The sequence below is a fragment of the Seriola dumerili genome, unplaced genomic scaffold, assembly GCF_002260705.1.
Source record: "Seriola dumerili isolate Sdu_G_001 unplaced genomic scaffold, Sdu_1.0 BDQW01000362.1, whole genome shotgun sequence".
NCBI classification, from domain to species: domain Eukaryota; kingdom Metazoa; phylum Chordata; class Actinopteri; order Carangiformes; family Carangidae; genus Seriola; species Seriola dumerili.
The window spans coordinates 864,906-891,455 of record NW_019174617.1 but is presented as its reverse complement, the minus strand read 5'-3'; the positions used below and the strand labels follow the sequence as shown (position 1 = coordinate 891,455).

The 26,550-nt window shown below is 41.6% G+C and overlaps 2 protein-coding genes across 2 annotated transcripts; one reads left to right on the top strand and one right to left on the bottom strand.

Annotated features, from left to right (window-relative positions):
- Positions 1-151: 151 nt before the first annotated feature.
- LOC111233047 (procollagen C-endopeptidase enhancer 2-like) lies at positions 152-7,760 on the top strand. The gene is made up of 9 exons (XM_022760781.1): positions 152-237; positions 1,506-1,614; positions 3,811-4,069; positions 4,532-4,656; positions 5,667-5,803; positions 5,891-6,492; positions 6,628-6,708; positions 6,993-7,163; positions 7,534-7,760. Exons 1-9 carry the CDS (start codon positions 152-154, stop codon positions 7,662-7,664), a joined length of 1,701 nt encoding a protein of 566 aa, XP_022616502.1. The 3' UTR covers positions 7,665-7,760.
- A 9,916-nt stretch (positions 7,761-17,676) lies between these two features.
- Positions 17,677-25,043, bottom strand: LOC111233036 (calpain-5-like). The gene is made up of 12 exons (XM_022760769.1): positions 24,879-25,043; positions 22,440-22,571; positions 22,105-22,316; positions 21,219-21,411; positions 20,930-21,123; positions 20,496-20,573; positions 19,927-20,356; positions 19,723-19,845; positions 19,432-19,628; positions 18,357-18,475; positions 17,982-18,118; positions 17,677-17,853 (listed from the first exon to the last, which is right to left on the bottom strand). Exons 1-12 carry the CDS (start codon positions 25,041-25,043, stop codon positions 17,677-17,679), a joined length of 2,157 nt encoding a protein of 718 aa, XP_022616490.1.
- Between the last annotated feature and the right edge of the window lie 1,507 nt (positions 25,044-26,550).

Sequence of the window (26,550 nt, the reverse complement as noted above, 5' to 3'; positions counted from 1 at the left end):
AACACTCCACCTTCTCACCCTTCGCATCCACTTCCCTCCTCTTCCTCCCTCCCCTCCCAAAACCTTACATTTCTCCACGCCTCTACTTTGCTTTTCTCCTCCTTCGTCTTCTTCTCCTCTCCCTTCTCTCTTAATCTGGGAGGACAGCAGGATGGAGAACAGGGTGTGGACTTTGTGCCTTCTTGTCATTTTGACTGGGGGATGGACGGAGGCTCAGAGTCAGACCAACTTTACCAGGTAAGAGATTTTAGATCCACCACATATCTTCAGGTATGAGTGTCTTGTGCATCTGTTTTCTTTCCTACATCCTGCATGTGCACATGTGGCATTTCACGGCCACATCTGTCTGGATCAGCTGCTATGTTTTTTCCTCCCCTGGTTGCAGTATTATGATTACGCAGAGTGCAGGAGAAATAGAGGGTTGCAGTGTTAGGAAGATGTGGTTGGCATCCCATAAACACACAGACAGGCAGGCGGACACAAATGACAGCATACTGTAATTGATGTAGTGATTTAACTGGGCAAATGTACAGTAGCTTGTCCTCATGTCTAATGTTTTTTTTTCCCCCTAAAACTGGCAGAAAATCCAGAGTTTTGCTGCGATTCCACATTTCAAGTTTATTTTTTGAGATGCTTACTGAATGTGGTTTGCGCACTGAAAGGGACTCTTGCGCGCGCGCACACACACACACACACACACGGTGTTAATTGAACATGAGACAAACAAATGCCTGTGGGCTGTTCAGCTACGGAGGGTCAGAAGGGAGGGACTCCACCACTGGGACTTTTTGGCCTAAATGTGGCCTTACAGTATCACAGTAGACACACCATGCATGCCTGACGGATAATAAATGTTCAATCATAGAAACACAATCCTCACAATGTAAAATATTATTTCAAGCAATTTCCCCACGCAAAATTTGGACAGAAACAGTTTGATGATAAAATGGAGATATACATTTAAAAAAAAAAGAAAAAAAGAGGAATCTGAATGAGGGCGGCCAACATCTAAATTAAAAAACGGGTCTGAGGCTGCCGAGTGCTGCAAAATTAAAAGTCGAGGTTGGCTCTGCTTTGATCTGTGTTTATCTGAGTGTGAAAGAGCGGGTGTGTGTCACCAAAGTCCATGTGTGAGCAGGCTGTTGTGCTGCCCGTCTGCTGAAGTAAAGTGCATGTTATGTCTACTGACAACTTTCTTGTGGTACAGTCAGTGCATGGAGAAAGCTTGCAGCACATATACCGTATATTGATGGTCTTCCTGGCTTGGTTTGAGTTTAGTTTTATGTAAAAACACACATACACACACACACACAAACCAGGAGAGCTCATTGGGAACCTCCCTGGACTTGGAGAACAGAGACGGACTGTGCCGCTGTGGTTTTCAGCATGTATGTAAACGTGTGTGTGTGCGCAGGGTATTGCTTCAATACTCTTCAGTATAGCTGCATTTTCTTCCAGTGCAGCATGTCAAGTTAAAAGTTGAACTCTCTCTCTCTCTCTTTCAGGCCTACCTTCCACTGTGGAGGCCACCTGGTCATAGACTCGGGGATCGTGGCCAGCGAAGGCTTCCCCAGTCACTACAAACCCAACAGTAAATGCACCTGGTACATCACTGTGAGTCATTTGAAAATCAAAATCACTGCACCATTACTCTGAGCCCCAAACTGATTGTGATGCAGAGTGGCTAGTGTATTAGCACATGTCTCTAGTTTTTCTTTTACTGTGTGACTCATTCTAGTAAATTATGTATCAAAAACAAAATCTAATTCATTCGTGAAATGAGTGAAAAGGCAGCAAAAACCACTGTAAACCTACACAGGTAATAGTTTCAGCTGATCAGACTTCTCAGTACTCTGTAGCCATGAACATCTCCCTGTTTTATTACACCTGTCATATGGAGTCTGACCTCATGTAAATCCCATTATGGGTGTGTGTTGGGCCTTTTCAGAGAGGACAGCTGTATCCAGAATCACTCCCTATATACTATATGGTGCACTATAATTATCCTGCACCATTTTATTTGAGTAAGTGTGTAATTTATTCCCTATGCACACACACACACACACACACACGCATGCACGCACAGGGTGCATCCCAAAAAAATTTCCCACAATGGAATGAAAAAAGTACTTTCTGCAAACAGTCCCACAATGCACGTGTCGCAACGTGTCGCATCATGTAGATGCAAAAATTGGTCTAGCATGACTCTACAGGTGTCACTGATGATACAAAACAACCATGATTCATTAGTGTCAGAAACTACAGAGTAAAATTATTGAGTGTCAGTTGTATAGGAAGATGTGAATGAGTGAGCGAGGGGGGTGTGTTTTTTTTTTGTCATTAATGTGATTTTGTGTAGCTTTTGTTCAACAGTGACCACTGGTGGCCAAAAGTGACAAATTCAGGAAAATTGTAGATGCTTTAAAAAAAAAATATATATATATATTATATATATATATATATATATATAGTAATTATAGCACAAGTAGAGAAAAATAACATTAAGTCAGCAAACTGACTCAATAGTGTTAGCTACACAAGCAAAAACTACGCAGCAACTATCATATGTCACTTTGCTAACTTTAGCCACCATTACTGGTCATACCAGACCAAGTAAGGCTGCAGCAGCAAATTCCCTCATTGTACTGAACTGAGCAATGTCCCATGTTGTTCTTCTGGAAATTTCATAGTGCTGCTTTAAAAAGGTGGACCATCTCTATTCACACCCACAGTGATGAATGGCTTGTTGGACAGTTTAATTCTTAGGGCTTCTTCTATTCAATTTAAAGTGTTGACTATACAAAGAAGTTCTCTTCTCAGTTTTCTTTACTTCAATTAACACACAGGGTTCCCCCCCTTAAAGGCTGTGTTGAATAAGGTCTGTAAAAATGGGAAAGAAACAGGCAAAAAATAAAAATAAAAATAAAAATCAACCCCAGGAAGCTCAATAAACACAACCTAACTTGAGGTAGTGGGGTGACAACTACTACCACATTCACCCTCCAGCCTCGCAGCAACTTCTCCACCTACTCTCCCACCACTTATATCCCAGTTTCAGGCCTTTTATATTCTCAACTGGAACATACCATCTGCTCAGGTGACAAAGGGTGAACCAAACCAATACAAATCTGTCAAAGTGCATAGAGTAACAAATAAAACATTTATATTTATTCAATTTATTTATACATGCCCACATAACATTATATATATAACATTACATGCATGCTAATGAATGCTCCAACAGAAGGTCATTCACTGCAGCACAGTTTCACCCCTTCTACCACAACTTGACGTTGGCCTGTCACTTACTGCTCAGATTAACAGACTGCACCTAATGATGCACACCTGCTTTCACTTCCACTAACGAAGCCGATGGCCCGCACCAACATCACAAACAAAACAACAAAAATGATCTTTTGTAACCCTTTTCATTGATCATAACTTTGTACAACACCGCCCCAACAAGCTTGTATTTGCCTCTTTGTATAAACTGACTGATAAATTAACAGATTAATTAAAGCAATGGACTTAAATTAATTTAAAAAAAACTCAGGAGAGGTTTGTGGTCCTTGCAAAAATTGAACACTTGATATGCAATCTAGGAGACATTGAGGAAAACCTAGGAAGTTTTTTTTATCAATCAGTTGCACCTTGTGGTTGTAGAAGCTTGTTGTCAAATAGATTTAGCATGTTGCAACAGGATAGATGATATTAATATTGAATCATATACAACTGAATAATCTGTGGTCATGCAAGGTTGTTTTTTTTTTTAGTACTTTTCTGAAAAACATCACCTGTCGCTTCCTTCAGGTCCCAGAGGGTCATGTGGTCATGCTGTCTTTCCGCCTCTTCGACATGGAGGCTGACCCCACCTGTCGGTACGACTACCTGGATGTCTACAACGGTCACTCCCGATTGGTGCAGAAGCTGGGCCGCTTCTGTGGGACGTTCAGGCCCGGCGCCCTCATCTCCACCTCCAACACCATGATGTTAGACATGGTGTCGGACGACGCCACCGGCGGAAGAGGCTTTCTGGCTTCTTTCGCTGCAGGGAAGCCACATGTGGAAGGTGTGCAAAAAACAAACTAAGACACACGCACACACACACACACACACACCATAATGAACCACTCAGGCTTCAGCTACACACGTTATAAACAGCTGCACTGTGGGGTGTCTCCGCTGGTGGTTATTGTCTGGTGAAAACAACTTGAATTTCTTTCTTTATGCTCACAAAGGCTTACTTAATCTTGTCTGGGAAAAAACAAATCACTACAGTCTGTCAGGTTTATGCAAGTGACTCAGAATCGCCCTAAAAAACAAAACAATTCCATTATCAACCATAAAAGAAAACTTTACCTGACATTTTATAGATGCCAACTCTCACATGACTGCAACTTACATACTTCCTTTTGCCTCTGGTACAGCACCACAGGACAAAGGGCTTCCTTCCCTTATTTGATGGAGGTTTGACCAACGTCTGTTCCTTTCCTCTTCATCACTCCATCCTCTCTTTATTTTTTTCCCACAGAGAATCAGTTCTGCGGAGGAAGGCTGACCAAATCGCAGGGCTCTGTCAAAACGCCCAACTGGCCAAACTCTGATTACCCAGCAGGCATCAGCTGCTCCTGGCACATCTCCGTAGAGCCGAGCAACGTAAGCCGATCACTGCGTTTTGTATTTCATACTATACTTATGCCTAGAATTTCTATATTGATTTAGGTTCATTAATCAAACAGCGTGAAGTGTCAAATCATTTTTAAAACCTCTCTATGTTAATTGGACATAATGTTTTTGTTCTGGCTGACATGTCTGTAATGTCTAATATCTGTGGGAGGATTGTAATATCTCTTTAGTGCCAACAATCACATGGTCACTTAACCAGCTGGGCTCAATGTTGTTAGCTGTGATTTGCTCATGCTTTGTGTTGGGATTGAAATCAAGGGGTAACTAATGCTAACGAGACACCTGACTTTTTATAATTTTGGATGAACACCAACACTGAGTGTGCAGGAATTGGTGTTAAGAATCAGTTATCAGCTAGGCTAACTAACAAAAGCTGCAGTAGCATTAAAGTTGTTATTTCCTTGCACAAAATGTTCGAAGACTTCAAACTGTAGGTGCAGCTAGGTGTGTTAAATAAAGTGTTTTGGAACTGGAGGAGGAAGAGGAATCAAAATAGTAGTGAAGGGGCCCATCACAAGGAAATGTTTTACCTGAGGTCCCTAATGTAGGTTCTATTTGTGTGTGTGTGTGTGTGTGTGTGTGTGTGTGTGTGTGTGTGTGTGTGTGTGTGTGTGTGTGTGTGTGTGTGTGTGTGCGTGTGCGTGCGTGTGTGTGTGTGTGCGCATGTGCATGTGTATGTTTGTGTGGGATTGTGAGTGTGACAGCGGCCTTGTGACGAAGTTCAAATGAAAGACTTCATTGAAAGCCAGCAGGCGTGTTCATGTGTGCCAAGAGATTGAACGTAAGGAAAGGGAGAGGGAAGCAAAGGGTAAGAGAGGGAGTAAATGCCCGTCTGTATTTCTGAAGTCAGGCCCTTCTCCTACTCTAACTCTACTTACATAGGCACTGCACTGGGTTCATGAAAATTAGTTGCATGAAGCAGCCCACATCCTTCATTTCTTGTCATAAATATATGGTTTATGTTGCCGCCTCGTTTCCAGGTGATCGAGGTGAAGTTTCAGAAGCTCGACTTGGAGCCCGACACGTACTGTCGCTACGACTATGTGGCGTTGTTTAACGGAGGAGAGAGGGACAACTCAAGAAGAATTGGGAAATTCTGTGGAGACAGGCCACCGGAGTGAGATTACTCATCACAAATGACAAAACATGGGATAAAAGTTGCTTTTCATTCACTCACTCTCTACTTTTCTTATTCTGTACATAGAACTATAGTGACCAATGGGAATGAGCTCCTTGTCCAGTTCGTCTCTGACCTCAGCATTACCTCAGATGGCTTCATGGCCTACTACTCCAGTGTGCCCCGCGGGTCCCGAACACCCACCGCCGGGGGAGACTTTATCTACAGTCCTCAGACGACGTCCATGCCACAAAAAGTGCCCGTGAGGCCCAGGAAACCCATTAAACCAACCCCCAAACCTAGACCCGGTCTCCAGCCTAAACCCACCAAAAAAACACTGGTGAAGAAACCTCCTCCACGCAAACCTATCGCCAAGCCCGCAGTCAAGCCCACGGCTAAACCCAAACCAGCTAAACCCACACCTAAGGCGCCTGTGAAAAAGCCTGCACCTAAACCCAGAGCTAAACCCACACCCAAACCTAAGATTATCAAGCCGGTGCTCAAACCAAGCATCAAGGCTAAACCCACGCGTAAACCAACACTGAGGACCAAGCCCACCTTAAAACCTGCTGTCAAACGAGTAAAGCCAACCCCTAAGAGCGGAGTTAAACCAATCGTCAAACCTAAAGCGACACCTAAACCAGGACAAAGCAAGACAGTGACGAAGAAGCCTATCGTGAGCAAGAAACGTGAGTGGAATTTATTGACTTTGAAATTTATAATCTGCTCTTTGCCTCCATGTATATATTTGTGCACACCTGTAGTAGGATGCAAGTTTATGTGCTTAATTATTTGCCCGTGTGTTTGTTGCTGTGTGTGTTTAGCTTTACCACTGAACCCACTGTGTACACAAGCCTGTAAGAGGACAGGAACCCTCCAGTCCAGCTTCTGCCCTCATGACTTTGGTGAGCCACAACATCAGCTGCACCTCTGATCCTCACGAAACTTCCTCTACATAAATTTTCACGTCTCTACCTGTCACTTATTTCCCCAGTTTGTTCTTGATTTCTCTCTGTGAAACAGGATTTTGCTGTGACTTGATCTCAGCTTTTTCCTTGCTAACTTTAATTTTAGTTTGGCCTAACAACATAAGCATAACTGAAATATTAATTTTTTTTGAAATAATTAAAAATCAGTGAAGTTTAAACACAATTCCTTGTTCTCTCCTACATTTCGGTCTCTCTTGCAGCAATTACGGGTAAGATTACATCTCTGACGGCTGGTCCGAGGGGCTCAGCAACTGTCGAGGTGTCCCTCATCAAGGCCTATAAGACAGGACGCCTCAACATCAATAAATCAGGACCGGGTATGTCAGTCACGCTGACCTCCACCTGCAAGAGATGCCCTGGTCTAAGCAAAGGTACAATATAACACTTTATTCTCAGTCTTTTCCTTGCTCTCAATATCAATTTGCTTTAACCTCTTATTTTAATATTGAACTGACTGAGTACAAAATACAAGGACAGAAAGAGCACAAACTCTCTATGCAGACAATGTGATTCTTTATTTAACCAATATATCTCAATCATTAAAGAAAGTGATAAATAAATGAATATACCAATGTGTCTTATTAATAATTGAATATAGGTTGCAACTGTAAATAATAATTATAACACTAGTACTGGTATATTACCATACATTTTCATACGGTATTTGGCCCTTTATAGAACCCATTTAGCTCCTATTATATATTCTGACATATTTTTTCTCACTCTCTCTCTCTTTTCCAGGTCTGAACTATGTGCTGATGGGAAAAGTCGACACACAGGGCAACGGCCATCTCAGCCCCTCCAGCTTCACTCTCCTCTATAAGCCCATCCACGCCAAAGCACTGGCCAACCTCTCCGGAAAATCCTGCTGACATCACAGCTGAACTCACCAATCACATGAACAGCTGCAGCTGTCTCTCTAAAAACATGTAACTTTACATAAAGACTGAAAATATTATTAGAAATATCCAAAGATCATTTTTATATAATACACATAAAATTAAGTATTATATTTTGTATTTTGTATGTAAATTATAATATTTCTGTGTTAAAAGATCATCAGTCGATCATCATCATCAATAAACCATGTGATACTGGTGCTTGGAGGGATTTCAATGTCTACCATCTATTATCTTTTTATGGTAAAATATATGATCTGCTCTAAGGAAAATATATATCCAACACACATAAAAACACAGATGAATATTCTTATGTTTATAGTTATTACATCCACCAACCACCCTGATTGTGATCTACTATCTAGGTTTGTTGTTAGTTCAACCATCATTCATTCAACTTTATTCATCCCTGCAAGTGTCTTCGTGCATCATCATCATCATCATCATCATCATTATGCTCTTGTTACCTACAACAGCACCAGGAGATAACCATCACACATAACAGGATGTAGGTCAAGTTGTTGGTCCAGAAGGCAAACATGTAGAGCGTCTTGTTGCGGTAGGAGCTCATTTGTGTTGTGTCCTTGTTGTAGTTGGGCTCATAAATAGAGTAGATCCACACATTACCTGAGAAAAAAAGAATATATTATACTCCAACTTTACATGACACATTTAATGTTCTAACCTTTTGTTATGGTGCAAAAGAAAGTGAAAGAGAAAACACTGTATAGGGATAACATTTAGTGTGATGAGAAAAATAACTCCCCTGGAACAGAGACAGGATTGTTGTCTTCTGTGAACTTTATGACACACTGTGCACATTAGAACCTTTGTTTGTTAGTGTTTTTGTTTTAATTAATCCCACAAAGGAATGCTGTAATATCAATTTGTTACAACAACAATAAAAATGATCCTCTCTACTCATCCCCCAAAAAAAGTCAGATGCTTCCCTCAGCAATAAGAAAAAACTTCAAAACCGCTCCACCTGATAATTTGAGTACATTCCCTTACCAGCAAGTAACCAGCAGGAGAAAAGGAGTGACAGCAGGTAATAAAAGATCACGTTGCACATCAAACAGCACCACAGCAGCGGGATGACTCCCACTACCACCAGAAAGACAAGGATGAGGGGCTGCTTCGGACAGTCTGAGTAGTACACTGCTTCTGTTTGACACAAGGACAAGGACAAAGACAAAGAGGAGTACAACTTCACCTGTCTCACCTATTGATAATTATTATACTCCACTGTATAATTGTGATTGGATTCCACAATTCTGGTTGTAAGTTATTTTAAAAGCAAAGACAGGATATATTCATCACACTTTACAATTACATCATATATTCCAGCTGTAGATACTTTGAGTTTATTTCAACTATGCTGACATCTCTCACCTGCTATTACTGTTGGGATTCCCAGAGTGTGTTGAGCTCTGTCACACTCTGGCATGGTAACTTGATAAATCAAACCTACAGAGGAGATGGATACATGAGCTGCCTCAGGTACATTAAGATGAGTCTTGACACAGAAAAATGCTACTCATAAGATAAAATGCAACACTGAAACGGAGACACTAACTGCCCACACAGGCTGCAAACTTTCCAGAAAGCTCCCTAAAAGCTTTCAGTAGCAAGACTGAGATAGAAACGGCAACATACGCTAAGTCCAAAACATCTAAAAAAAAGCCGTTTCAACAGGAGAAGAGTTCAGCAGAAAATCTATTTAAACACAATTTTTTTTTGTCCTATAGAAACGCAACAGAAAAATATAAAACATTCTGAAAACGTGAAATGGTTCACAATTAATTTAAGAAAATGAAGCATCTGACGAGATACAGGCTACGTCTGTAGGCTATAGTCTTATTTAGTCTGCTATGAACAGAAGCAAATGGTGGCTGTCTGAAACCGTAGATGGATATCACTGTGTAACTGTCACTGAGTCATTTCACTGACATTTTAACTCGTCTCAACTTGTTCTACTGTTGCAATGTGTTTAATCGTTCTAAACTTTTCAGTGGGTTCATGGGATCACCATCTGCTATGATGTATCTGCTGGACCATAAGGTAATATTCGGGGTGTTAAAAAATAAATAAATAACTTGTGGATCTGTTCCCATGTTTTCTGCCAGGCTTTGCAATCACTGACCTCAAACAAATCCCCAAAGAATTTTCCAGGTCTTTATCAGCAGCTTTCACTTCATGTGCATCATGTTTCTGGGTTTGATGATGGTTTCTCAAAAATTCAGTTCCCATTTTTATGCTTAAGTTCCCATGTAAAGCATTTTATTTTCCATTTCAACAGTTCACATTTAATCTTATGTTAATTCCCCTGCATTGCTCCTTCCTGAAATTGTTCGGCCCAAATGCCCAAACATTGAGTTTTTCTTCCCATTGACTAATTCCTCTTTCTCTGCATTATTTCTCTCCTGTGTTTCTGTATTATCCGGAATTACGGGAGATTTTCCATGGAGATAGTTAAGGTGTTCCACATTAAGGCCTTTCACCAACTCAGGGCCAGCCTTCTGGGCGAGGGTTTCTAGCTTTATCCCAAAGAATGAAAAATGTTATTACTCACATCCAAACATACTTGTTTTCATAATAACGAGAACCCTCTTTACACTGGTAAAGAGATTTCCTGTTGTACTGTGGTAGAAGGGTGAAACTTCCACTTGGCTTCACAGTAACTGATCTTAGCTTGTTAGCTTTGTGTTAAGAACAGCTTTCTACAGCTTTCTTTTGTTACAAGTGACATCTAGTGGCCTGTAAATGGTATTGCAGCGCATTAATTGTCCAGTAGTTTCTGGGGAAAAGTTCTACTTAAACCTGCATTCATTTATTTATTTTTGGCCACTTGGGGGCAGCAGAACATGCTGTTAAAAAACTGAAATTATTGGCTTTTAATGAAGCAAATGTATTAGCAAACAGTTGCCTATTTACACATCTAGCAGATATGTATCAACATAAGCAGTCATCTGTGGTCGTGTGTTTGGCTACCTCTCCTTTTAACTGCATTTAAGTCTCTACAAACTCCCGAGGTAATATATTTAGCTCTTTAGTTTCTTAATGTTCCACTATGTTATTGAATGAGTAACTTGGATTTCTTCTTTTAGCAGCAAGAATAGTGAAATAAGTTTAACTTATATATTTGGTTATCTATTTCAGTTAATGTAACTTGAGTTAAGTCAGTAAACCTCACAGGTAATATGTGATATTATGAACTATACTTACAGTCCTGTCTCAGAGGGAGTGAAAAGGGGAAGTGAATGTTTATCATTATATGCAGTTGTGCACGTACAAGATGAATGAAGATGTTACCTTTTGGCTCTGATAACATGTGTTGAGCAATTTTCACAATATTTCAATTTATATACTAAATTATTTATCAAAAAATAATAATTGATGGATTCATTTGTTTTATCGCAGCCCTTGGATAGAATAAACATCTGCTGTTAGACTGTCATATAGATTATGAGGGTTTGAATTGTATTGCATTGAAATATTGTTTCTATGTTTATTATGAAAGCACTGATCTATATTTGTATAAGGCAAGTGTCAGATTTGTTGGTCGGTACTGTATCTGGCTGTGGACAACTTTACACTCATTAACTGTCAAGTAGAATCCTTTGTACCTTAGTTTCCAGATTAATACCAGCAGCTTCAGCCTGGTGGCAGTCAGAGAATTAAGATCATGATTTTTGTCGTCATCATAAACAGCCATAAAATAGCTATTAAAAGTTATTTTAGTTTGAGGAAGTATTAATTTCCTGTTCTCTGTTAGTATGACCGGAGCTGTCTACGTGAGGTAAAGCTCGTCTCGTGGTCACACAGGGCGTTTTTAACAACATCCCCGGCTAAGATCTGGCTGTGTTCGCATTTCATTCATTTCCTTTTAATTTCAGCTTAGTGTTGTGATTAAATGTCACGCAGTGGAAACTAAAAAGGCCACCTTCAGAAATGTTTCCTGGAATCTAACCACCGCACTAGATGTCATGATATATTTAGGTTTGGCTTGTAGGAAATCAAGGTTTAGTGAAGTGCATGATGGGGAACATGAGGAATATGATTAGTTAACTGCCTACCTGACACAACTCATCAACAAACATGAGCAATAAATGTAAAAAAAACAAAAAACAACCGACATTTTATTGCTTCATCCTGTACTCCGAATAAAGTTTGAGCCCAATTTCTGGCTCAACATGTAAAAAATACATCTCATGTCATATAAATCTGCAGAAGAAGAAAAGGCTCAGCAATGAGAAAACATTTCTTATAATCAGTATTAAAATCGATTCCATCTTCGAGTTAAGCATGAATCTGTTGGGTCAGTGCAACTGCAATACAAGATAGGTGTTAAAATGACACATATTAGTCTTGTGTTGCACATCATGTATTTAATAAAGAAAGTTCACTCTAATCTGCTCCCCATATGTTCCCATAAACTCATAGCCTAGGCACACTTGCAACAGAAAAAACTAACAGCTTCAGCAGCATACACGATGTGTACAGTACAGCGCCCCGCCTCCTCGTCGTGTCTGCGGACCGTCTCTAGACGTTGTCGTCGGGGTCGGCTCGGCCACACAGGAAGAAGCAGACGAGAACGCAGCAGCCGCCGAACAGGAACAGGGCCAAGAGGATGTAGACCAGAGTGGTGGTCCAGAAGGCGAACAAGTAGAGCGTCTTGTGGCAGTACGGATCCACATTCGTTGTGTTCTTGTTGTAGTTGGGTTCGTAAATGGAGTAGATCCACACGTTACCTAGAGAGGAAAAAAAAAGAAAAAGGATTGATCACAGTTTAAGAGCTTACAGACTTGCTCTAACATCCTTCTTGGCTTCTTACAGGTAAAATGTCCACTGTCTGTATAATCTCTGTCCTTCAGGAGACAGTTACATTATGCAGCAGCTTGTTTCATTCACTGTCAGTGCTACTATGAAGGACATGGCTTACAAAGAATAATTAAATTTTTTGAACATATCTCACTCTTGCTCCTCTGGAGGTTGAATTCTCTTAAGTTAAGTCAAACTGGATAGATGTGACTGTAATTAAGGAATATAATGTGCACAATGTAATGATACTAAACTAGAAGGCTAGCACGCTGAGCCTGTGCTTTTTTTTTTACTGATCTAACATGCATAAGGTTGAGTCCAAACATCAATCTACAGAGTGTGTGTGCAGCTGTGGAACTGTAAAAAAGTGTGGGGTGTTAGTTTTGGATCTTCAGGGAAACATAAGGTGGCCATCTAGTGGCTCATACATGTTACTACAGTGTTGTTGTTGATTGTCCAGCTGGTGCACTTTAACAGAAGCGAGCGAGGGAGTGTATCATAAAAGAAGTAATGCCCACTTTAATGAAATAATGGACAAGGTGGAGACGATGAGTAGCTTCCATTATTTTCTTTCATTAGGAAACCTTGCTGTGTATTATTACACTTACACCACTCATGCTAAGATTTGGACTTAACATGGACTGAAGCCTTAGTTTTGTTGTTATTGTTACCTGCAATTTAGCATACTCAATTGTCATTTTTAGGCCCACCAGGCTGAAACTAATGTTCTGTAATACAATAAATCCTCCCTTCATGGAGGTTATAATGGTCAGTTTTTGTTCACTGTTTTTAAGACGGTGTTGATTAGACTGTATGGTTGTGTTGGAGGCTGCGGTTTGTGGTGCTGTTGAACTATATTGCATCATACTGATAGGTGTTAATGTTTAATCATTGGTGTAAATTTAAAATGGCAGTTTCTCTTTCGACCAGAACCATGTTTGAGAAACACCATAACAAAATTTTAAATCGACAGAAACAAGTTTTTCCCCCCAAACACTGCCCCATCTTCTGTCACGTTTCCCGCCTTGTGGCTCATTCGCCAGCCCACCGCTATCTACACTCACCAGCGATGAACCAACAGAAGAGGAAGAAAGATGTCACCGAGTTCCAGGTCATGCAGACTTGACTGAGCGGGTTGGAGGTGCCATCTTTGGGCTCCTGGGCGCAGGGCAGGCAGGAGAGCACCGCCAGCACCAGGCCAAAAACCCCCACCACTATCAAATAGATGGGGATGTAGTGTTGCCGTGGACATTCATTCAGATACACTGACCCTGTTGGACACGGGGGAGGATGACGGGAGATCTGTCAGTCCGCATTTTCACAAGTGCAGACTTTCTGGCATTTCAAAAATCAGAACTATCCAGTGAAACCGGCTGCTTCACTGTCACTGCAGAAAGTTCACTCAAACACAATGAATTAAGACTCTCTCACCAATTGCAATTTGAGCAGTAGGCAGGATGCAGAGGACCAGCTTTGAACATCCTGAAAGAAGACAAAATAGATTCAGTTGAAAGCTCAGACACTTTAGGACTCTTTTCTGAACCTAATCTGAGAATAATCAAACCAGTGTGCGTGAACAGAGCTCACCTAGTATCGGTGTTGGGGGTTGAGGAGGGCTGCGGATGTGTTGAATAAGACCAGTGCGGGACATTATATCAGTAGTGAAGGCTCCAACCTGCAGAGGAGGATAAAGGTCTGAGAATAATGTTGATAAAACTAAAAGTCTGCACACTGGAAGATGACAGTGACTCTTTCACAAAAGTTTTTCTCTTGCATCGTTCTTTCACCGACTTGTTTCACAAGAGCAACATCTCTGAACAGCAATTTACAAACGAGTCAAACTCAAGATGTAACTTTTTCTACAGGAAGGATGGTCTAAGGATGATCGCTTTATCCAAATTACAGCAGAAACAAAAAGACAAATCATCGGATACATAAAAAACAAAAATTCATCAGAAACTATTTTGATAATCAATTACTTATTTGAGTCATTTTGCTTCTCAAACATCAGGATCTGCTGTTTCCTTTGTCATATATACAGTAAACTCAGCATCTTTGGAAAATCGGATTGTGGATTTTTAGAGTATTGTTTGTAATATTTTATAGATCAAACAATTCATTAATTCAGACAATAATCAGCAGAGTAATGGGTAATGAAAGTGCTTATTAGTTGCAGCCAAAATCCCAATAAACTTCTAAATAAAAGGACATTTAAACACTGAATCTCTCTGGGTAATCTGCTATTTATATGTTAGTAGAATGGTGTATAATAAAGATTCAGCACAGGCAAAACCAGAAACCTAGACCAGATCTTGACCTACTCTAGATTCAGGTCTTATATCGTCACCTTTAACCCACATGTTCTGTTGGTTGGTTTTTCTCATGAGAGAGTGAAGTTTTTGTCAGATGATTCTGACAGTGCTTCAACAAAAATACATGCAAGTGCAGGTATTTTGATCGTCTTATAACCAGTGATTTAAAGAAGTATTGCACCAATTCACGTCACCTCCATAAAGTTAGGGATCCCACAAAGGACAGATTGGACAAGAATGGTTAAAGTCAAAGCAGCAGAGGCCCAGATACGTCGACAGTTTTCCCCCAGTATGGCTCAAAATTCCAAAAACACTGGATCATACATTCCCCATGATGCAACTGGATCGCTCATTTGCATCTTGCATCTTTCATTAGACCCGCAATGCCTCTTTCTTTCTTCAGTTTGTAGCACTTAAAGGGAATTACAAGTGGAATTGTCATATATTTTAATTTTCTTTGCATTAAAGAGCTTTTAAGGAACAGCAATGATACATATAAACATGTGGCTGTTCATTAGAGAGACTAAAATTAGATTAAGTCATGGATCAGGTCAGGTCATTTTGCCACAGATCCTTCCAGTAAATGTAAATTGCTTCTCATGCAGTCCCTATTAATGAGTGTCAGGCAATATAATCAGGAACTTTAACCAACACAGCGTGGACACAATTCATGTTCACGCACAAAAACACAACAGTAATCACTTTTTAAAAAAAATGACCGACTGAGAGGTTTGACTGCATTCCCTAAAGCCAGTCTGACCAATGTTGCAAAACCGCAGGAGCGACAAGAATCAACCTGCGTATCACCACATCACACAGACATGACACTAGGACACGGACCAGATTTGTCTAATTTTAAAGTCCACAACGGGATGTTTTTATAAATTAATATAAATGTGACGAACAAACGGCTACAACAGCTGAATACATACTACTCTAAGGACGCCCCCACCAAACAAGAGAAAAGTAAATCACACTCAGGTATGTACAACTTTGGTAAAGAAAAAAAAAAAGAAAGCTGAGTCACATGGGAAATAAACGCTGTCAAACCTGAGCAGATTACGTTGAACCGCGCCTTCGCCGACACGAAGTAAACTAACTGTACGAGAATGGGTTCCGTCAAAACACATACGCACGAAGTCTCCGGTGAGGGCGGAAGTGGCGACTTAAAGCATGGAAGTGCTTTAAGTGCTCTTGTTTAATTCTCACCTACTCAGTGACACTCACCTATTCAGTTTGTCTTCTGTGTGTGTGTGTCTCTGGCTGCTGTCGGAGCCGCTGACAGCCGCGCCCAGCAGAATGCCAAACCTCCACCTCTCGGGGGCGCGCATGCACAGGAAGGGAGGCGTTCACGCGGTCAACTGGTTGCTAAGATAAGTTATGACAGGCTCTAAAAATTGACTTTGGGTGATTGGATCAGTGATTCCCAATTTGTGGGTTGTGACCCTCCAACAGGTCCCAATATGATTACAAAGTATGGCATAATAAAATAATATTATAATAATATATTATAATAAATTATTTTAACTTTTTCTCTAAGCATTGTTTTTATTTTCTTGGAAATAATGGATAATTTCATCTTTGGGATCATCGAAAAACCCTTTTTAGGTTTAACTGCTTAAGTTCACACTAAAAGGCCATAAAATGGACAAAGTGTTCTACTAAACTGCGCCAAAATATGCTTATAAAAGATACTCATAGTGAGTAAAACCTCATCTTCGAACAACACAAAGCAAAGCATGTTTTATTCTTCAAACACAGGAAGGCCTAATGGCAGTTTTAGATCCCTTCACTTCCGAAAGCAGCACTCAGATGTACAGTAACAGGCCGAGCCTCCTGATAAACAAATACTGTCAAATTAGAGCAGATAACAGTTGAATGGATCCTTGCCTTTTATCTGAAGTTTGTATATTTGCTTTGAAACAGGTGTGGACTTCCGAGCTCTGGCCACATAGTAGATGATGTAATGGCCAGATGATTTTCCTGAGCAATAACAGCTGCAGTAATGTTGCCAAAAAGTTTGTTACATTAACTATCAAAAAAACAAACAAACATAAAAATGCAAAATATTTCGGAAAAGAAAGTTGATCAGGAATACGTTCAGGCTCTTTTATTGTCAGGCTCTTTTATTTTCGCTTTGTGCATGTGATTTTAAGGTAAGACTAACACGGTATCTCAAAATGCAACATTTTGCTGCCAATGAAAAGATCAGAAAAAAAGTTAGATCTTTTCGTTGCTATTTACACTGCCTTTCACTTTGCCTTTGCCTAGTCACTGTGAGATATGAGGCCATTTGAGGTCAGCAGAAGTGAATAAACAAACATGCAAGAATGCAAACCTTATTGCAACAACACTCTCTAGGCTGAAGGATAAACTGAAAGTGTTTCTTAAATAAGTCTTTAAAATGTAAGCTAGTGTTATTATTATTATTTCATTGATTTAAACTCAAATAAACAAATTGAAGTTCATAAAATGGAGACATTTAATGACATGAAAACTGACTTGCACAATGTTAATTATTTCATCAAAATAGATTGCATTCAAACATATTAATCAACAATGATGACAACATGAGTATAATTAATAAATATTATAATAACACAAAACAAAACTTGTTTTGGCAGCAGTTTCACTTTTTTGGTTAAACTGCTGAAGTCATGAAGGATGCCCACCTGCACATCTGACCGGCAGATACACATGACCACTCATCTGTTAAATAATAGAAACTTAATATGTTATTTGCACCTTTTGTTAAATATATTTTTAGGAACTGTCAGGAACACAAGCCTCCACCAGGGAGGACAGTGGTTGCCATGGCTGAATGTAGTTACCAGGGCAACCAGACGATGCTGTCACAAGTCTGTGAGGCAGATGCTGGAGGACGTCTCAACATAGATGCGACCTCGGTATCCCGAGCAGGATTGGCCGCCTCGTAGATCAATCACATGACTCCGACTCCTCTCAGCCTCGGCCGTCTGGAGTTGAGCCACGCCAAGCACCGAGTCCCACAGCAGGCCCCTGCTCCACAGCTGCATGACAAGACACACACACAGATTAGGACTGGTAGTGTGTGCTTATTATCTGTGTGTGTGTGTGTGTGTGTGTGTGTGTGTGTGTGTGTGTGTGTGTGTGTGTGTGTGAGGGGGAACGTGTGTACCTCAACAGAGATGTGTGTGTCGGGGTATCTCCTGTAGAAGATGGTTCTGAGGTTGAATTCAGGGTTTCCCTCTGCCTTGAACACCCGTGTCCTGATGGTGTCGTTCTCGCATCGCACTGTGGCATAAACATCTGGAGCTGTGATCATAGAAAACAATATCAGATGGTGTAAGGAAGAAACAAGAGAACAAGGAGTTTTCTACGCTAAATTTGACACCACTGAGAGTCTAATGTTCAGTTTTTGTTCATGAATATTTAAAATGTATATTAGGAAGCTACAGACAAAAAACAAGAGTGTTTCCAACTCCAAGTGTCTTGCCTGCCCTGTTCTGGTCTGTGTATGTGTCACAATTGAGGAGACATTGTGCTGAGTGACCTGTCTGTTTGGGAGGGCTGAGTCCTGACGCCCTGCGGAGATGAACGGTGGTCACCACTGCAGGCTGAGGTAGAAAACACTGGAACACAGAGGGGGACGGCAAATCCTCCCTCAGTTCCCTACATGATGGAAAAGGGGTTCATGTTGAAGAGGAACAAGGGAAGTTGAAATCTGAGAGCAGGAAACGTAATGTTGCTGTAAAATTGAAAGAAATGATCCACAGTGTGTTCGTATAAATATTCAGCTTTAAGAAGAAACAGCTGCAATCAGCTCAATCTTAAACTGGTGGCTCTTGTGATTGTTTCATATGTGCAATGACTTTTCCCAACATTTTGTGTTTATTCATGTTTTTTTTGTTCTGCTTTTACAGTAAAACATACAAATATCATAAGAAAGTTTAACTCTACATTATGCTTGTTATATAAATTAATAAAATTTCATAAAAATACATGTACAATTATACCAACATTTGTTGTTCCAGGGATGTAACATAAAATCCTCTAAAAAAACAGGAAGCAATTGGCATTTTTCACAGTATGGTACCAATAAATGGGCAGCTTATGTGAAAACTAACAGAGAACCTTCTACTGAAATTCAAAGCTGTTGGACATACAATAACAAATGCTACATGTGAGACTGACAGGTGATCTCTGGGGATCTCACAGATTAGCTGTGTCCCAAATTCTCTCTACACAATTAACGTATACAGTATATTTTGAATACGAATTATCATTATATTTTAGCAGTCAATAAAACGGTCAAGTATATAGATTATAATTGCACACTGCCAGTTAAACATCACAAACAGACATTAAAATATTTTGCCTAAAATCTAATACTTATTTCTTTGTTTTCCCAGATCTCTCTGGAGCTGTTTCACAAACACCCATTATTTTATTTTTTTCAGGAGCAGCTCCACCATTCTTCGTGTATTGCATTCTGGGACAACAATATGCATTAACAGCACACTCAAATATCAATATTTAGTATGTATACTGTCCGCATACGGATCATGTTACCTGATTTTAATTTTTAAACCTGCTATCAAACTTGCACACACACACATTTCACACACCTGAGTCTGACATGGGAATGGGAGAAGAGTCGTAGCAAGAAGCGTCCGGTTGCACCCGGCAGGAAGGTGGTGGGCAGCACGACGTAGCGGCCTGGAGCCAGAGTTGCCCTCAGTGTTACGCTGCGGGAGTCCATGTAGACGGAGCTGGCCGCCTGCTCCACCACGCACTGCACACGGCTGCAGCGGTTCACCTCCACCTGGGGACAACACCGGCGGCAGGAAATGATTTTTGAACTATTGCAGGATTTGGAAAAGGTGCGTTGTTCATATTTATTTTCACGACCTGCTCACCTTCAGCACCTCAAAGCCGATAGGCAGGTTTTCTCCTCCTCCATCTTTCCTTTGTATCCTCCTGTCCTCCTGCTGCAGACAGATCAGCACCTCCTCCTCTTTGCCTCCAACCTCAAACATAAACTATCAGAAAAAAAAGACAGATACATCATGTTCATGTCCAAAGTTCCTGCACTCATGTAAAGACTTCCACTTTAGTTTTACCTGTGGATTGTGCAGGAAAGTCTCTCGATGGTTGATGCATCCTCCACATCGACTCCTCTTATCCACCTGTGGCTCCCATCCTCCATTCCTCTCTCCACCATCATCCTCCTTCATGACTTTTTTAACAGCCTTATCTCGCTCACACCGTCCTCTTTTCCGTCCCTCCTGCTGACTCTCCCCGAGTCGGGCCTCCTTTCGGTTCCCCCGCTGCTCGGTCCCTCCGGGTTTGACGTTGTTCTTACCTAGGGTCAGAGCAAAGTCGCCGTGGAGGACGGTGGATGGAGGGGATCCAGGGGTGGTGGGGGCCGGAGCCCACTCCCCGTAGCAGTGCACTTCTCTCCAGTGACAGCTGGGCCACAGCAGAGCTCTCTCCACCAGCCGGCACACCACCACGTCTGTGAAGTAGTGACAGAAATCCTCGAAATCCATCCTGAGGGAGAAGAAATCAGAGTAAGGTTAACTGGAAATTTGTGTCAGGAATATACATGTTATATGCACATAAATCAGAGCAGAGGCCAGATAACTATTACCTTTTTATTTTAAAATCCAAATAATAAAAACAAATGTACCAGAACTCCCCAACGTCCCGAACAATGAGGCCCATCTTCTCCCTCTCTGCACGACTCATCTGTTGCCACTGCTGCGACCTGCAGGGGGCGCGCAAGGCCAATAAAGTCAAAGCTGTAAGGTCCAACACAATGGAAACGGCATATGAAAAGTACAAGTTCAACTTCTGGAAACCTTTTATTGGTCCATTTTGGCCATTTCAAGAGTTTCTCATAGTTTCATAATGAAAATGGCAGATGTCTCCTAGTGAAACAATTCCAAAACTATTGTAAAATGTCAGACATTGTCCAAAAAAGTTGCAGTGGCGCTGTAAAACGTTGTAAAAGTCTGACACTGTTAAATGTCAGCAGAGGCTTAATTCCCAGAGCTCCTGCAAAACGTATGATGCACTCAGCAGTCAGACATGTGGCAGATGTAGTCAGTAAAGTGCCCTCACCTTTGACTCCAGGCGCCCGTCCAGTCTGTGGTCCCCCATGGGTTCCTCATGCGCACCATGAAGAGTTTGGACACCCCGCCCGTCTTCAGGCTCTTCTCCCCCAGCCTCACCTTCCTCACCGCTGTGATCCCGTAAGCGTGTCCTTGCACCAGGCCGCAGTCCAACACCGACTCCACCGCCTCACCCTCTGCTGGCTGAGAAATGTAAAACATACAGAACTTATTTCAGCCTGTTCTCCAGTTTCTAAAATGCTGAAGATTCCCAGATGCTCAGGGATAAAAGGCCCGACCCGTATGGAGCAGGTGATGAGGGCTTTGCATTCGTGCGCCTTGGCTAGCGTCTGGAAGAGCGTCCTCCTGTGGTCGCTGTGCAAGGTGAGGGCCTCGCGATCCAGACTGAGGGGCTCTGAAACACCCCCAGTGAAGTCAATCAGGGCCTCTGCAGTGTTTCCTCCCTCCAGTGCCTCATAGCAGCCGTTGAGCCTGGAAGACAGTCAAGAGTGGGACTGATTGATTAAATGACTGTGTCAATCCTCCCTCTTCTCGTTTGGACAGGTTTTTATGATACAAAAATCCACCAGATAAGATTCAGCGACAGTTCTTTTTACGGCTAATGCCATCTTTTCTTTTTTTTTATTCTCACCTTCAATAGTTTCTGTGCATGCAAAGGTTAAGGTTAAGGAAAAACTGCAGTTATGGCAAATAAGACAAAAGTTTATTGTAGGGCTTCACACCAATCCAACACCCCGACCTCCACCCCCTGGCATTGTGTCTGATCACATCCAGGACACACACACTTCCTGAGCTGACACTGGACATTAATTGTGAGCTGTAGATTCATCCAATATGGAGATTATACCTTGGAAGAATGGGCTTTTTTGTCAGGATGTAGTACTTGTTTGTAGCTGTTAATTTCTTATAGTACTACATGACAAAGGAGCAGAGGAATCCGCAAGGTCCTAGAGCCCTTAACTGAAGGTAGAAATGGTGAGGGAGGGCAGTCAGGGGCCGTGGGGTCCCCGAGCCCTCAGGTGGCACTAGAAAGAGGAATGGAGAGCGTCCTGGGGCAATAGTATTGCCATAAGTAGCAGTGACAGTCGTAGCAATCAGGGTACTCTACCTCTGCTACAAGTCCCATCAGATATTAACTAGCATTTCTCATTGCCATGCACTCACTTGGCATAAGCCTTCTCCAACAGGGCGCTCCAAAACTCTCGGGGTGTAGCCGAGCGACAGAAAAGCAGCACGCCATCCCTGCTGACCGGCAGGCGGTCGTCCACAACAACGTCCATCCAACAGCCAAGGCGCCAGAACCGGAAATGAAAGATTCCCGCATATAAGTCGAGGCGTTTCGGGTTCCACTCCTGTTCCACGTGGTCAGGGATGACCTGGGAGGAGGAGGAGGAGGAGGGGAGATGAGGAAGGAAAGGAAGAAAGGAAGAAAGGAAGAAAGGAAGAAAGGAAGAACAACAGGTGGGTAAGGAGGGTAAGGAGGAAGGAAAATACTCAACCCTCTTCCACAGAGATGGCTCAGATGCCAGGCAGGAAATGGCAGCCATCATCCAGCAGTTACCCAGACTGCCTTGGTGCAAGTCACGAGTGCTGATGCCATCGACAAACAGACGAGGGTCCTTGCATATTTCCTGGATGGGGATCAGCAGAAAGAGAGATGAATATGTAACGCTTTAGCTGCTAATTTGCCACAATATGTTCACGAGCAAGTCGCAAACTTTTTTCTATCCCTCGTCTGGTGTTGGGCAGTTTTCAGCTTATGTGCTGAAAACAGCTTCCTGTTGCGTCTACAAACACATGAGAGCAGAAAGAGTGAACCACAACAGTAACGTTTTGGGTCCTAAAACCAAAACAGTGAGCTGAGAGATGCTAAAATGTTGCATAAAGCTGAGGGGAACTGCAGATTATTATCAGTGGGTTCATTACACACAGTCATTTGATCCACTGTTAATATAAAATATTGATTATATAGCAGCTTTAAAGGCACTCACAGTAATGCGGACTAAGCTGTGTGATTAATGGGTGCAGCAGTTAACGTCACAGTGTTTTATGAGGCCTGTGAGCTGATTCAGTCCGAGTGTCAGAGCACTGCTGAGGAGACAGATCCCCTCAGTGTGGACCTGTTGATCTCAGTTTGGACAGGGTCAGGTAACAGTAGAAGTGCTGCTGGACACACACACACACGCAGAAAGATACACACTCAGTGGTCGTAACCTCGTTAAATGCAACTCGAGACCAGATCTAAACCGTCTCGCTAAGATGATATCAAGTTCATAACAAGTACAGATGGGCAGATGAGGCCACTCAGATTGTGAAGTGGACCGTTATGACCGCAAATGGGAAGTCAGAGTGTGTTTTACGTTGTTGTCGTGTGTTTGTGTGTGTGTGTGTGTGTGTGTGTGTGTGTGTGTGTCAGCAGGTGTCACACTATCATCCAGCTCCCTGTTGATACACGCTTAACATACCTGAGTGGAGCATTAGGAACACAGTACCATTAACCCTCTCTCTTCCACCCTAAATCAGCAGATTAATCACCGGCGCGGTTTCACATTCTGAAGGCTCAGGCCTCATACTGAACGAACTCCATGAACCAATCAGCCTACTGCTCAGATATCTCTGAATTTGTTGACAAAATGTTATGATGTTATGGAGTACAATGCAATTAACTGGTGAATTTGGGGGTTTTGAAAATTCTTAAAAAGCATTCAATTCTGAATCCTCCACAAATAGAAAGTATTAAAAAAGTTAATTTACTACATTTGCTGCAGACAGTAACAGTGCCTTTATTTTTAAATTTTTTAATTGGTTAATCCACCCATCAGTTTTCAGCTACCTATGTGTGTCACATTAATTCATTCATTTACAAGGGATTGCTGTCATATACAGCTGGGGAATACTGACAAGATTTAAGTACTTAATTAGTAAATGTAGGCCTTATTGTCCCTATTGGTTCTCCATCATTTTTTCATCTGTATGACTGTGAAAAGGTTATCAAAGTTCATTTTATTTGGTATCAAAGAGGTCATAAGAAGTCTTGAAGTTACTGTGGTAAACAAAATTATTTTGGTTACAGATTTTAGGGAAAAACTTCATGCTTCTGACTTGCCATCTCTAATTTAAGTTTTTTTTTTTAAGTATATCTCAGACAGAAGTGACCCTTACAAAGATGAAACAATGAAGAAATCAGATCAGGAAGCAAAAACATTTGGAAAACCATTGCCATATCCTGCTTATTTTCAGTCCTTTCTTAATCTTTCTCCTGCATTTCTACAAATATAAAAACCTATTCTCTACTGCATAATGATAATTGTGTTCATACACACATGATCTATTCCCTTAAAAGTCCTTGCACTGTTACTTATAGCCTGTCTGCGCTGGGTAATAAATAATTTGACCTTGACTTTAATCTCTCGTTTCATTGTGTTTATTCTTGTGCATTACACTCCCATTAAATACTACTTGGCTTGTTGTAGCCACAATAAACACCTATACTTATACACAGCTACAGCCATCTCAACATTGTGCTAAAAACACCTGGGCTATTTAAACTGGTTGTTGCTATTCCTTAACTCAACTGTACACACACACACACACACACACACACACACACACACACACACACACACCAATATAGCAGTCTATCGGCAGCACACACCATTTGCTCCCTGAGAGCTAAGGTTTCACTGCCTGACGCCTTACCTATAATAGAAAGTGCTTTAATTAACCCAATCTGATGGAAACGTAACACGCTGAGCCAGACACTCGATTTAGATGTGTGAAAACCCCTCGTAGTGATCTGAACTCATCACCGCTGTAAATGATTACAACTGAGAGTGATTTTGCCAGTGTCACAAAGAGTTTCCTCCATCCTTCATCCCCGTCCTCCTGTTTCTCCAAGAGCTTCTCCCCCCACCTCCCCCCGCACACCTCGCACTCACCCTTGGCCTCTTCCAGGTCAGTCCCGGCGGGGGCTCCCTTTTGTAAAACAGGGACTGGGCAGTGGTGGGGAACAGGGGATCCTTGAAGAGCGCACCTCGACGCAGGCAGTCCCGCCGCAGCTTGTGGAAGCTCTGACCCTGGAAGTCTCTCACTCGTTCGGGCATCCTGGCCGGACAGAAGAGGCCTGAGGAGGAGAAATGTGACAGATATATGGAAAAAGAAATATAACTGCAAGGGTCAAATGGGAGAAATTTGAGCTACGAAGCCATGCTCCACTGAGGTGGTGTAGGATTACAGTGACAGCGTGTTTAGCAGACTTATATTAAATATCAAAACAGTCTGTAAAATCACTAAACATTTTGGTTTCTTCTAATTCCATTCATCAAATTGCTCAGTTGTTCAGTTATAGAAGTTGTAGACTTCATGCATTTAAAGCCTGATGTAATGTGAGAGGACCCAACAGGTGGCCCGCAAGAGAGCATTTAATGTCCTGTGATAATCCACCTGTTGTTTTAGGTTTTCCAAAGAGTAAAACTCAAAGACTTAATATATCAGATTTTTCACATGAAGATCCAACAAGTGCAAAGATGCCAAAACACAGAGTTTAGTGGCAGCACCTGCAGTATACTGCTCAAACACTGAATAACAGCGAATTAAAATGAACAGAAAAGTCGGTTTCCTCTGTGAAAACACAGGAATCATGGAATAACATCTTGTTTAATGTAGACTGCCACAGTCTACATTTGCTTTTCTACTGTAATAGCAGAATTTATAACCAATTTAAGTGTCAAAATTAAACACTGACTATCTTTGTTTACAAAGTTAATCAGAGGACACAAGTTGTTTAGATATGATATGATAGGCTGGTGTGTAGAGTGAGCTGGAAAGACTCACATATCACTTATGGACAGTAGCATGTATATACATTTATTGATTGGTAATCTTTTGAAAAATTAAAATGTTTAGTAATTCACCTGTTGGAATTTCTCAAACTACTGTGGTGTGAGCTCAATTTTTGTAATAGATTAATCACAATTTTTTATTTTCCATTATGAATATTATGTACACTGATATCATAGACACTGACTTCTGGTTTTTGTGTGACTGTAGTGGCCATCTGGGTTGTGTATTTTCGAGCAGCAGAGGAAGCTAGAGGTCCTGCAGGGTCAGTGTGTGTGTATATATGTGTGTGTGTGTGTGTGTGAGTGTGTGTGTGTGTGTGCATGCGCGTGTGTATGTGTGTGTGTGTGTTAGGGAGAAGGGATAGGGTGAGGACAGCAGTAAGGTAATGGTACCGTTTTAGTCATCAGTGATTTGAACTGCAGGGGACCCTAAGTCAGCTAGCTGCATGCGTGTGTGTGCGCGCGTGTGTGTGTATGTGTACGCATGTGTGTGTGTGTGTGTGTGTGTGTGTGTGTGTGTGTGTGTGTGTGTGTGTGTGTGTGTGTGTGTGTGTGTGTATGTGTATGGATATCAACTGGTGTGTGTGAAGCAGTGTGATTCTGCGTCACTGATAGTATGCCAGGTGGTGTGTGTGTGTGTGTGTGTGTGTGTGTGTGTGTGTGTGCGTGCTTGGGTTTGCAGATACCGCACAGGTCAGTGTTATCAATTATCAGTGAGGTTTGGTTTTTTCTTGTATCAGATTTATGCAGTGGCACAAACAACAGGAAA